Genomic DNA, 12,783 nt, shown 5'->3' with positions numbered 1-12,783 from the left:
AAGATCAATAAAACCTTGTCACCCCTGTATGGCTCATTTTATCTAATCCCCTTCTTGAGAATCTGGTGAGCCCCCGTTTTTCTCCTGTGAAGATAGAAAATAAAGTATTCACTGTTTCTCTACAATGTTTTTTAATCTTAGCACAAGAGCAAGGTCCAGTTTCTCATCTGAACCACACACAACTAGAATCAATATTTTAATGCTACACAGGTTATTTCTATTGTGGTAGTCAGGCAATGCTTTTGCACTAATGCTTGGGTACTAGCTTTCCATCATAATATAACATAGGAGAACAAAATCAGCTGCTACAAATTTACATAATTCTGATATTAATTTCACAATATTATGTTTTTAGGTATGGGAACTGCAATCTAATGAGAAACTGTCACTTTCTCAGATGAATGCAACTTTTTCTAGCCTAGAGGTTGCCCTTGGTTTTGAGTAATGTATTGAAGGTCACCCTGAAAATCAGTGGGTCAGAACTAAAATATTTGATAATATATATACATTTAATACCACTTAAATGTATGTGAAGTATATTTAGTCATTTCTCCCACCCTATTATATTAAAAATTGCAGCTGAATAATAAAATAAAAATCTATGGCTAAGATTTTATAGGGCAAGGTGTGACCCCTCAACTTGTGCCTTTCTGATCTATATAATATCTTGTTCAGCCAATTTAAATTTGGATGCTGCTTTTTGCAGGATTCATAGCTAGTAAAAAAAAGTATACTAAAGGCAGTACTACAATTCTTAAAAACTTCCAAAAATCAACACCCAACACGAGTGGGTTGAAATATTTATTTAAAAATTGAACACACACATGTAACATATTATACAAAGAAAAATGTATTTAATACAATAATTAAAAGTTTTGTTGGAAAGAAAAGAGCTGGCTGCCTGGGTCAGTTGTTGGAGACTGGGCCCTAGGTAGCATTTTTTTTTGTCATTTAAGGAAAAGTGTTCTAATGGAAGTTTATTTATTATCACCTGCTCAGTTTAGGGAAAGTTAAAAAAAAACAAGCACTGAGGAAGTCAATTTTCTAGCACAACAAAACTGTTCTTATCCAAGCCTCACATTAAATGTTTCTTAATTTTCTTCCTTTTTATCTTCCACATGCATGGCCAGTCAGCCTGAAAACCTGAGGTAGTTGGGGAGGGCACCAGACGTTGAAGGGACATCCCTGGAAAGGCTGAGCAAGGGCATTTCAGCGCCATAGGAAATGCCTCATGTGCTGTGGCAGCAGGATAGTACCTGACGTTTTGGAGTGAGGCAGACAGGCAGCTGATTGGCTTCATTCAAGCTGGCGGTGGGAGAAGTGCTATTTGGTATTTGGGTTGCCAGCCATATGGCAAGGCGACCTGGGGCATAGCAGGCACCGGTATTTGATAGGCTGGTTGGCCTATGCAGTGCTTTTAGGAAAAAAAAAAACTTGAGGGGAAAAGAGAAGATAGGTGGAAAGACCCTTGGAGAAAGAAGAAGCCCTAGGTCTTTTGCCACCTCCCCAAATGGCAGTGTGCAATAGATAAGCTTATCTGAGTTGGAGACAGAGTTAAGAGACTGGCAAGGAGTTAGATATGCCAAAGGCCATGGCAGCTCATTCAGGAACCAGATTTATGAGCTTCTCTAGTTGAAGGCAAAGCCAAAACGGCCTCTAGTCTCCATAAAATAGCTGATACTAGGCTCAGTAGCCTTCTCATGGCTTCTTCTTATAATGTAGAACTTCCAAAAAAAACCCACCAAAAACCCCAGGTCCCTTGGCAGCACCTGCTAAACATAAGCACCACTTCGGAGACATTTTAGGCAACACAAGTTAGCCAGATTATTCTACTTTGATCACATCCTGAAGGCCCCCCAACCCTATGTCTGACGTACATCAGCCAGCTTGCAGAAATCAGGTGTAGGGCAGCCCTACCCAAAACACCAGAAAGATACATGGCTTCATGCTGATTGCCCCATCGGAGATATGGAGCAGACTTGGTTAGATTGTTCCCTCACCAGTCTTGCTTCACTTAGGAGACAGTATAGGTTTTGCTGCTCATGTTTTTCTGTTGTCTGGCTGATAATAGTACTAGTCCACACAAGTATGATGGAAGTAAATAAAACGTTCTGTATCTGACAACCACTAAGACAGCTTTTACTAATCTAATGCCAGACTACAGATGTTCTTCACTCACAACTTCCTTTGGTATAAGATTTTGCCTGATGCTGGTGGAAGAGCGTAGTCCTCAGGCCCTTCCCTATACAGCAAAAGCAAGACCGAAAGGAAATATCCAATATATGGGCAACAGCATCTTTATTCTTCTTTCTTCTGCTTTTTCTTTCCTTAGAGTCTCACAGTGATCATGAGGTGCCTGAGGCAGCTGTCATGGAAGGCAGAGGTATAGAAGGCAGGGGGAAACCACATCATCTATAAAAGAATCCGGGTCAACTTCCAGGTGGCACAGCTGCCTACTGCTACTGGTCATTTGTTCGATGGCTGAAGGAAAGCTAACAAGCTGTGCTGAGGTCAACTGGCTCTAGGCAGCTTCTGCTTTGCTCATGGAGTACAGGTGATCAAAAGGCCAACTGGCTGGTATGTGGACTAACAGCTGGTACCCCTAACAACTGTCAAATATAAAGTCAGTTCCTTGGGCACCTTCAGCCTCCCCTTCCCCACTAGCAATTCCTACTTCTAGATTCTCAGTTGTTTATTGCTGCTCAAAGCACAGTGAACTACTCTGAGGCAGTGGACAGGGTTCCCCTTTGTTGGAGCAAGGCAGGATGGGGCAGCAGAATAAGAACAGAAAAGATCGCAGTTCCTGAGATGTGGCAGACCAGGTTACATAAACCCCTCTTCTGTAGAGGCTAAAGTGGCCCTCAGAGAGATGGGTACCTTTATCGGTATGGGTAGACTCAGACTTTTAACCATCACCCTGCCACCATCCTGGGTCTGAGAAAAGGCAAGCAAAGAGAATGAGCAGCAAGATCAGCACTGTCCCTGGTCTGATACAGAGCCAACGTTAACAAATCAGAGGCTGTGCAAAATAAGGAAGTGACCTGGGAAGAGGAAATCCAACTCTGCAGAAATGCTGTAACACACAGATGAATGCAGGATTTGTGTTTTATGGCTATGGCAGGGCAATGCTATGGATGCTGTTGTGGCTAGGAAACTATTTTTCTCCCCCACAGCTTTGCTGCTCTCTTCTTAGTCAACAGAGGACCCTGCAGGGCCAGCCCCAAGTATGAATGCGTTGTTGATGAGCACAGGCTTTGTGGTATATTCAAATGAGTTCATCATTCATATGCAGAAGTAATCACACCAACTGAAGGATCTTCTCTGGCTGCTTTCTCAGAGATCCTAATCTGCACCTGAAGAACAAGAGGAACAATTATTATTTCAGTTCTATCAGAAAGGGGGCAAGTCTTCACATAGGTTTCAACTCTTTGTGAGCTAAGGCAACTGAAATATTTATGGAAGGATTACAAACCTGAAAGATCCAATTATAAGGGTGTGACTTGTATAGCTTCCCATGGAAGTCCTTATCCAGGACTGTAGTCCTGAAATCATTGTCTTTGTTTATGTGGGTAAAAAAATCCTAGCACTGAGTCACAATCTACTTCAGTTATCCCCAGCCGTAGTGTACATAAATAAAAGGTCTCATTTTATTTTGTTTATAGGCAAAGTTTAAAGATGCAGCCCCCATTCCCATTAACTGACTCCTTGTTAGTCTTGGACTTACAGATATATCAAATTGGAATGAATTACTTCTGGATCACTGTGTCATCTCAAAGTGTTCTAGTTCAAAGAGTTAAGGGGCAGATGGCAATGATGTTCCTTCTCTTAATTTCCAAAATACCAGAGAAGGTAAGAATTGCAAGAACAGCTAAAGCATTGCAACTGAACAATAAAACTTGTGGCTGAAGCAATAAATGAACTCTAGTTTCTGGAGCCCAAAATTCAATACATGAGCTTGAAAAACACCTATTTGGAGAGACATTTAATAGGCCTTACTTACCATTCTCATCCCAACCCTCAGCTACGCCTCCCAGCTCATAGTGCTTCTTACGGAGCTCACCCAGGTGCTGGCGTTCCTTTTGCAGTTGGCTCTCCAGTTCCAAGACTCGGACCTAGCAGGAAAGATACTACTTTTCATAGCACCAGGCCCTTTTCTGACCCCTTCCTATACTATCATCTTGTCTCTTCACCAACTGGCCAAGCATTCTTCCTTCTCTATTACTTGCCCACTTTACCTGAGAGTCCATTTCTTGGCGTTTGATCTGTGTTAGTGTCATGTCAGAGAAGTCCATGCTATCTGTAGGGGAATATCTCACTATTATTCTCATTAAAAGATGCCGCTCCCCAGCCCTACCCTCAGTTGGCTGAGAGTTCTTGCCACATAGCTGGCAACAATAATTGTGCCAATGGACCATAGGCCACTGGATGAATATGAAAGTCAACTATATTCAGAGAGAGCCAAAGGCCTTTTAACACTCACCCTTATAAAATTACTTCTCAAGAAAGGAAAGGGAATTTTGTCATCCACCTGTGCACTGAAGGAAAAATTACCTTTCTCCTGTATTTGTGATTTTCCTGACTTAGTGGAAGCCACTACTCTGGCTGTTGCCTGATTGACTCCTCGAGAGGCAATCTGAAGCTTGCCGAGATTTACACTGTCTTTGTCTGCTTTTACCTGTGAGATCAAATGGGAGATTCAGATAACTCTTTCCAGGTGGGAAATAACAATTTATATGATACAAATGGGATAAAAAAAATAGTCATTCCATAATATGCGCCTTCGCAGAAACTTAGAAATCTATTTTTTAAAAAAGACAAATCTCCTGCAGACAAACAGGACAGACAGGGAGGTACTGAAAACAACATTCAATAATTAATCATAAGCATATGGGGCGATACTATGGCAATGCCATTATCTAAAACAAAATGACCAAAATGTGCTTCTGTCCATTCCAATTTGTCTTATTTTCCGTCTGTCTGTTTGTCTCTTTCTCTCTCTCTCTCCATCTATCTCAAATTCCCTATTTCCAAGATACCGAAATTGTGTTTTCAGAAAACTTTATTATAGTTTTTGTTCAACAATCTTCTTCAGTTTTGGCAACATCCAGAACATGTGGATTTTTACTCCCAGAATGTCTCAGTCATTATAACCATTAATGGAAGTAGAGTAGTCCATAAAAAATGGTAACAGCAGGGAATCCTTCCAATGATTGGCATGGAGTTATGAGATCATAAGCGAAGAAAGCATTGGAACCAAACTTTTTATATTTTGAGGGAGCACAGATCCATTCACCTCTGCAATTTGTTTCTGACAATACGTAAAAAGGAATGGAATAGCTCCCAGACTAAAAGTCCTTCTTTAATGTTCAAGAAACAATTCCTTCACCTAGTAAAAATTCATTACTTTGAATAGTCATTAATTACATCCTCTAGCACCGAATTTCTCTGTGAAAAAGCCTACCTTTGAAGCAGCAACAAGCTGAGCTGTGCTTGCTGCAATTTCATGCGAACAAACCATGAGTTCTTCAAACTTCCCGTTCCCTTGAACTACAAGGTCAGCAGCATCTCTATGGAGGCAAATACAAATGAACCAGTGAATCCTTTTCTTCCACTCTTCTAGCCATGAGTCAAAGCAACACTGCACAGACCTTTGTCCCTAACGTGAATGGCAACCTGACAATGCCACAATCGGCTGGGGCCACGCTGCAGAAACTTACACCATCACAGTTGCTCCCCAGCCTACAGCCTTGGAAGCAGAAATCAGGCCCTCTGTCCAACGGGAATTTCTGGCATAGAATTCTTTGGGGGATGCTGCTCCCTGCAGAAGAAAAGGAATCACATCTAAGTGTTATAAGTAAAATATATAGAGGCAACCAGTTTAGTGGCCTAGGAGCTGGGCTAGAAACCAGGAGACTGTCCTCCCTTAGACAAGTACTTTGGGCCTCTCTCGACTTCACCCATCTCACAGGGATGATGTTGTGGGGAAAACAGAAGTATTTGGTATGTATGCCACCTTGAGTTGACCAAATAGAAGTGGGATAAAAATCTAATATAAATTAAAATATTAATACTTAAGTCTTATTACACGATTCAATAAATGAATGAACAGCAGGAGGCTTCATTAGCTCTGTCATTCAGTGAGATTAGTATGTTTGCCTGCTTTACCTTTAATCGGCACTACCATGATTGCTGGTATATTTTTTCATAAAAATAAGTTGTGGTGACAGTAGAGCAGGTGTTACAAGACTAGTACAAACTCACCCTTCCACTCTCCACAATCTCTTGTTGGAGGTCCTTGGAAGCCAACACCAAAACTTGGATGGCCTGCATTAAGTCTGTGCAGGACCCCAAAATTCTGCAAGATACAAAACCAATGGTAGCAGGAGAAGACAGACTTCAGTTCAAATGGAGCAATCCTACTGTAGGATTCCCAAAAGCATTTTTCATGTTTTTGGCAGAGCTTAATCTCTAGTAATGCAATTAAATACTTCAACTAGGGTGACAGCAGGAGGCTTGTCTTTCCCTTCTACAATTGTGTATCCTAAAAAATGCAATTGATAAAACTGTATGTGTGAGTAGGAAATGAGCTAGTGTTTAAAAAAAAATAATCTCTGCTTTAACCTATTGGAATTCTGCATTAGTCCTTCTCTCCCATTTTGAGATTCAAAAATGCTAGGAATTTGGAGGAGATAAATACAGATGCTGCTTGTCTGACTTTTCCTTGGTATCCCAATGCGAATGAGAGGGAGGTTGCAAGGGCATATGTGGGCCTGCAATCCATTAGACAAGCACAGGAATAAGAGATGCTAAATGGACAAAGCAATTCAGCCCAGTTTTCAAATACTGTAGATGCCACGTGGGGAAAAATGCACGGCAGATCCCTCAGGTTCAAACTTCTTTATAAGCAGCAGGAGGAACCTAATATCTGAAGACATTAGTGCCAGCCTTTAATACCAACCTCTCGTTGACCTCAAACTTGACTCCTCTGTCCCCTGCTCGTGATTTATTCAGCATTTCCTGTTTCAACAAGGGGAAGGGATGGGCCAGAGTTCAGATTAGCACATCCAATATCTCAAACAGCAATGGGAAACCATTTCCACTTAAATCTTAACCCCAGAACCCATTCTTTCAGGACATGGAACTGCAAATAAACTCTAATTTCTCAATCTGAAAACTCTTTCTAAAGTAAGAGCCTTGGTGGAGCAGTGGGCTAATGCCTCCTTAAGTAACACCAGCTGCCTGCAATTAGTGCAGGTTCGCATCCCACCAGGCTCAAGGTTGACTCAGCCTTCCATCCTTCCCAGGTAGGTAAAATGAGGACCCAGATTTTTGGGGGCAATTAAGCTGACTTTGTAATAATGCCGCTTGGGCTGTGTGTGAAAGCCCTAATAAGCAGGCATATACATAGAATGAAGGCTACTGCTAAGTTTGTAAAGCCGCCCTGAGTCTTCGGAGAAGGGCGGGATATAAATGGAATTAAAATTAAAAAAAATAATTTCACATGAGGGGGTGGGGCAGAGCGAGAATCTAACATTTTTGCATCTCACCTCGATCCTGGCAACTGCTGTCTCAACAGCTGCTGCCGTTGCTGCCATCTCTTCATCAACCAGATCCCCCAGTTTCTCTTCCTCAACATCCAGGCCTTTGGGCCGCAGTTCCTGCAGATTGAAAGACAATACACACCTTTTCTCTTGTTCCTCCTGTCTTCACATGAATCTTCTACTGTAGCAAAAGAGGAGCTCAAAACTCCCCAAAGATTGATTTCTCTTCAGTGGATAATACAGTAGGCTCACTGATCTGGATAGCTGCCCCTGGATCAGACAAAGAATCCTGCTTCTTATCCTTACTTATGCCATGGGGTATCCCACCTGTCCAATTGCAGTGATCTGGTTGAGACAATTCCTGACAGCAGTGCAGTCAGCACTTTCCAGAGTTGCTTTATCTTTCAGCATTCCCAGGTAGTGCAAGGTTTCATTCCCACATTGCTTGCTGGTCTCTAACAACACTGGAAGCATGCAAAGAAAGGATTAATTTCACATGCATGACCTAAAAGATTCTTACATCTCTTCTCCCCCAGATATACATAGATATGGATGGGTGTGTATATCATAATCATAATTCAGTCCAACCCCCTGCTCAGGCAGGAAACCCTATACCATTTCAGACAAATGGCTGTCCAGTCTCTTCTTAAAAACTTCCAGTGTTGGAGCATTCACAGCTTCTGGAGGCAGGTTGTTCCAATGGTTAATTGTTCTAACTGTCAGGAAGTTTCTCCTAGGTTGCTTCTCTCCTTGATTAGTTTCCATCCGTTGCTTCTTGTAAACATGCAATCAGCAAGTGTGTGTATCTATGTATCTATGATGACTCTGGCTAGCATACAGTGAATCATTTCTGATATACAATTAAAAACACAACATCTGTAAGAACAACCACTCAAAAACAATAGAACGCCCAGGACCCACCACTCAAGGCCTAAGAAAGAAGCCAGGTTTTCAGAATTCTTTTGAACATAGCCAGGGTGGGGGCCAGATGTAACTCAAAAGTGATGTTCCAGAGGGCAGGTAATGTGACACAGAAGGCATGTTTTCCAGGTTTCATCAGGCAACACTGCTTAATGGAAAGAACCTGAAGCATGCCAATTCTACCCAGTTTTACAGGTCTGGAAGCAACAGATAGTCCCTTTAGTAATCAGGCCCTCTACCATGTATACTCACAATCAGCGGATTCCATGGGGGCCCTGTGCGATGTGGCACTAGCCTGCAGAATGGCATCACCAATCAGGTGAGCAAAAAGAGGCACACATGATAACAAACTGCTCACATCTAGAAGCAAAAAGACAGCACCCAAATTAAGGGAATGTTAACAAAATCCTGAACCTTTTGAACCAAAATGGACAAGGGTGAAACACATGAAGTCTGCTTAGGCTCACCAAGGTTTTTGTTTAACGCCACATGAAAGACAGAGTGATGTATGCTTTTTCCCATCTTTCATTTTCAAAATGTTACAGGCAAGAGAGTCCAGCAATTCAGGAATGCTTTAGTAGTATATGTTGTCAGGGCTTTCTATCTGCATGCTTGATATGTACACTGTTGTATTTATGAATGTCTCACCTGACTGGTCAGAAAGGTATTGGCTACATGCTTCCTGTAGCCGCTCCACACATTCAGAAGCTGCATGAGTCCTTGATAAAAGGTAATCTATGCAACAACAAAAGTATGCATTACATAAGCTCTTCTAAGAAGTACAACTTGAAGGACAATTTGATGTGATATATATATTGCTCAAAAAAAATAAAGGGAACACTTAAACATCACAATGTACTGTATTTAATAGTAGGATGTCTTATCTTGTGTTCCCTTTATTTTTTTGAGCAGTATATATACACAACTATATCCATTTTAAAATTAGACATTTTGGTAGGGAAGGAAACAGCAACTGGCTTTAGAAGTCATTTTAACCCTGCCTGCTAACCTGCAGAGCTTGTGCTACTGATATGAGTGGGGTCTTCGAGTTGATTGAGAGCATCCTGTACCATCTGTTCAGCCTCTTTCACAGCACACTGAAGGAGTACAAACTGTTTGTCCAGGAGCTCCTGCTGAAGAGCCTGTGTGTTGCCTTCCTAAGAGCAAAGGAAGAGACACAGTGATGCAAAGTGTCAGTGAACCAGGTATATCTTCTGTTGGGATGGCTTGCAAATTAAGTGGATTGTGGTTGGTGAGGCTCATAGAAGATATAAAATAATATTAGAATGTTGAAGAGAACTTTGGAATAAATAAATCTATGTCCTTGCCCATCTTCTCTGCTGGGTCTGGAAAGAAGTTAAAATCCCAACTGAGAAGAGGCTGAGAACATTTCAGATCTTCCATGGTTTGAAGGAAAGTTGGTTCTGGACTCTCTCAGTAACATACTATCCATGTAGTCACAGCCAACTTACTGTTTCCCCCAAGCGGTTCTGCAGCTCCTGGATTGTCTTACTGCTGTATTCTTTTTCTTTTTCAAGGGTAGCCTTTAACTGCTCTACTTCAGCTTCCAAAGCTGCCATCTGCTGATCACTCTGAGCCACGGTCTCAGTGAGAACATCTTTCTCTTGCTTCAGGGCAGCCAGTTGAGTGGTGTGCTCTGCTTCAAACTAGATAGGCAAGGGAGGAGAGTGGAGGAGAAGTGGAATCTTCTTTTCCCTTTGAGCATACCATTTCCAAAGAATACAAAATGTTTATGTGCATACAAAATGGCAGCCAGAACCCCAGGGATGCCATTGGCTATTTGTGTTTGGTCCTCTCTCTCTGAGTCATCTAACTCAGGGCTTTTCAACCGGCGGTATGCATACCACTAGTGGTATGCGGGTGGTACCCGTATGACGGGTTGAACAGCACTGAAAAAAAAAGTGTAAAAGTGGATGAGGTGAAGTGGCAGCAGCGCTGCACAGGCTTGTGGGAAAGTCAGCTGGAACTGCACGTTGCCTGGGCCCTACTGAGAGCCCAGGATCAAAGCGCACAGCTCCAGCTGATTAGCGGCGGCCTTGGGGGTGGCAGGCAGCCTCACGCAGTCTTCAGGCAGAGATTCAGCTGGAGCTGCGTGAAGCATTGCCTGCCTGGATTCTGCGGAGACCCCAGGATCAGCAGGATCATCGCGCGCAGCTCCAGCTGACTGGGAGTGGCAAGCAGCCTCACACAGTCTTCAGGCAGAGATTCAGCTGGAGCTGTGCAAGGCATTGCCTGGGTTCTGCTGAGGGGGAGAGAAGAAATGATATTAAAGGGGCTGAGAGAAAAGAGGATATTAAAGGGGCAGAGAAGAGGATATAAAAGGGTGAGAGAGGAGATGATATAAAAGGGGGAGAGAAGAGATGGTATTAAAGGGGATGAGAGAAGAAGGATATTAAAGGGGGGGTGAGGTCTACCTGTACTTTATCACTTTTTTCTGGAGGGGGGTTGGTCATCAAGTTTTTGACACCTTGCTAGCTGGTACCTGAATATTGCCATATTCTAAAAGTGGTACAGTCGGTGAAAAGGTTGAAAAGCCCTGATCTAATTTTCTATTTCATTCCACATGCTTCTGGTTTTTGTTTCTGCTCATTTCTACTTTTTGAATGTTTGCTGGGGTCCTGCTCTTTTACGGTTATACTTATCACAGAACGGTAAGGAAAGACCCACCTGTGCAGTGGAATCAACAGTGCTCTGGAGACACTGAAGCTCCTGTTTGTTGGCAATTAGCTCTCTCTTCAGTGTTTCCAAGATCTCTGCCTGTTCCTGTGTCTACAGAGAAAATAATAGGAGCATGAAAAAATGATTGTGTGTTCTTCCCAAACAGCTCCCTCTACCATTTTCTATATTCCTACCATTATCATCCTGAATTCCATTTCTCTTCCAATAAAAATGATGATCCTTCTACTTCTCTTGACATCTCTTTACCTTTCGCTGGGCTTGCTCACTCAGCCGCTGAAAGGAGTCCTCAAGCTCTTTCTTGTCTCGCTCTGTGTCACTTTGGATCTGTCTTGCCATAGTCACCTGCTTGGTGACTTCAGCATTCTAAAGGGCAGCACAGGAAGGCAAGGAAAGAAAGAAAGAAAGAAAGGGAGGTTTTAGCCACTGGTCATCATTGTCCTAATAAGTGGAGTCCTCCTACCTTGTGGGACAGTCCAAAGGGAGTGTCCAGTTTGGTCTAGTACAGGGGTCAGCAACCTGAAACAGTGAAAGAGCCACTCGGAACCGGTTCCCTCACAAAAGGAAAAGCTGGGAGCCGCAAAAAATGTGTGCGCATGTGCGTACATGTGCGCATGCGCAGAACAGGGTTTGACTGAAGAGTGTAGCCAAGGCGAGATATGCACCTACCCTGCATATTTGAATTGATTGGTTGAACTTTTTTAGTCCCACTTTTTTTTTTGGACTGCACATGGCAGAGGACTGGGAGCCGCAGGAGACAGCTAAAAGAGCCACATGCGGCTCCGGAGCTGCAGGTTGCAGACCTGTGGTTTAGTAGTTAAGTCATCAGGTTAAAAACTGGGAGTCCATTGGCTATAGGCCTGCCTTAGGCATCAAAGCCAGCTGGATAACTTTGGTCCCATCATTCTCTCCCAATCCAAGCCATCTTACAGGGTTGTTGTTATGAAGAAAATAGGAAGAGGAAGGAATGTTATGTATGTTCATAAAACTAATATTTGTAAAACTAATAAAGACAGAAGACAAATAAACAAATAAAATTTCCCTTGCCTCTTCACCTTGTAAAAGGTTTTTTTGGGGGGGAATTCTAGCAACTTTTCTGTTTGGAGCCCATGTGCTATGCTGAAGGTTCCTGGAGAAGCCTCGTATTCAACAGAACTTTTTCTTGAGTCCTTTTAGTTTCTGATTAATACTTGGAAGATTTTGTAGATCTCTTTCAAATTTTACTTAGCCTAGTTCAAAAATATATTCCTCCCTCTTTCCATCTTTGCCTGACTGTTATTTTTTTAGACTTTCTTTGACAGATTTAATTAAAACTATAATTGGTGGTCTAAGTGAATGAAAAATATATAACTACAGAGGATGGCAAAGAGGCGTATAGCCGACCCAGACTGTCAAATCTCTTGTGACAGTATGTCAACGGTTAATAAGGGTTTAACCTTAACTCATTTCACAGGCTTTTTGCTTTGCAATCAGTGAATAATCCTATTTCAACTCTTAGCATTGAACAATGGAGGGAAGTGATGCAGCATTACCTTGCGCAGGAGGTCCGCGTGATTCTGCACCAGCTCACTGTACTTTTCCTTTAGCTTTACATAGCGCTGCTCTGTGGTTTGTGCTTTCCCTG

At 42.4% G+C, this 12,783-nt stretch overlaps 1 protein-coding gene across 1 annotated transcript in view; it reads right to left on the bottom strand.

Annotated features, from left to right (window-relative positions):
• Nucleotides 1-788: 788 nt before the first annotated feature.
• HIP1 (huntingtin interacting protein 1) overlaps nucleotides 789-12,783 on the bottom strand; it is a gene marked incomplete at its 5' end in the record, with an annotated part of 70,139 nt that continues 58,144 nt past the window's right edge. The window contains 17 exons of the mRNA XM_083352296.1: nucleotides 789-3,353; nucleotides 4,001-4,112; nucleotides 4,236-4,297; nucleotides 4,552-4,675; nucleotides 5,462-5,567; nucleotides 5,718-5,818; nucleotides 6,262-6,355; nucleotides 6,959-7,017; nucleotides 7,548-7,658; nucleotides 7,869-8,005; nucleotides 8,715-8,822; nucleotides 9,111-9,197; nucleotides 9,472-9,619; nucleotides 9,935-10,129; nucleotides 11,151-11,252; nucleotides 11,409-11,525; nucleotides 12,692-12,780. Coding sequence (XP_083208422.1) covers nucleotides 3,343-3,353; nucleotides 4,001-4,112; nucleotides 4,236-4,297; nucleotides 4,552-4,675; nucleotides 5,462-5,567; nucleotides 5,718-5,818; nucleotides 6,262-6,355; nucleotides 6,959-7,017; nucleotides 7,548-7,658; nucleotides 7,869-8,005; nucleotides 8,715-8,822; nucleotides 9,111-9,197; nucleotides 9,472-9,619; nucleotides 9,935-10,129; nucleotides 11,151-11,252; nucleotides 11,409-11,525; nucleotides 12,692-12,780 — 1,763 coding nt within the window. The 3' untranslated portion in view covers nucleotides 789-3,342. The remainder of the gene's footprint in view (nucleotides 3,354-4,000; nucleotides 4,113-4,235; nucleotides 4,298-4,551; nucleotides 4,676-5,461; nucleotides 5,568-5,717; nucleotides 5,819-6,261; nucleotides 6,356-6,958; nucleotides 7,018-7,547; nucleotides 7,659-7,868; nucleotides 8,006-8,714; nucleotides 8,823-9,110; nucleotides 9,198-9,471; nucleotides 9,620-9,934; nucleotides 10,130-11,150; nucleotides 11,253-11,408; nucleotides 11,526-12,691; nucleotides 12,781-12,783) is intronic.

Source organism: Vipera ursinii (assembly GCF_947247035.1).
Source record: "Vipera ursinii genome assembly, chromosome: 1".
NCBI lineage: Eukaryota > Metazoa > Chordata > Lepidosauria > Squamata > Viperidae > Vipera > Vipera ursinii.
The sequence above is the reverse complement of the archived record's forward strand: the minus strand, read 5'-3'. Positions and strand labels throughout refer to the sequence as shown.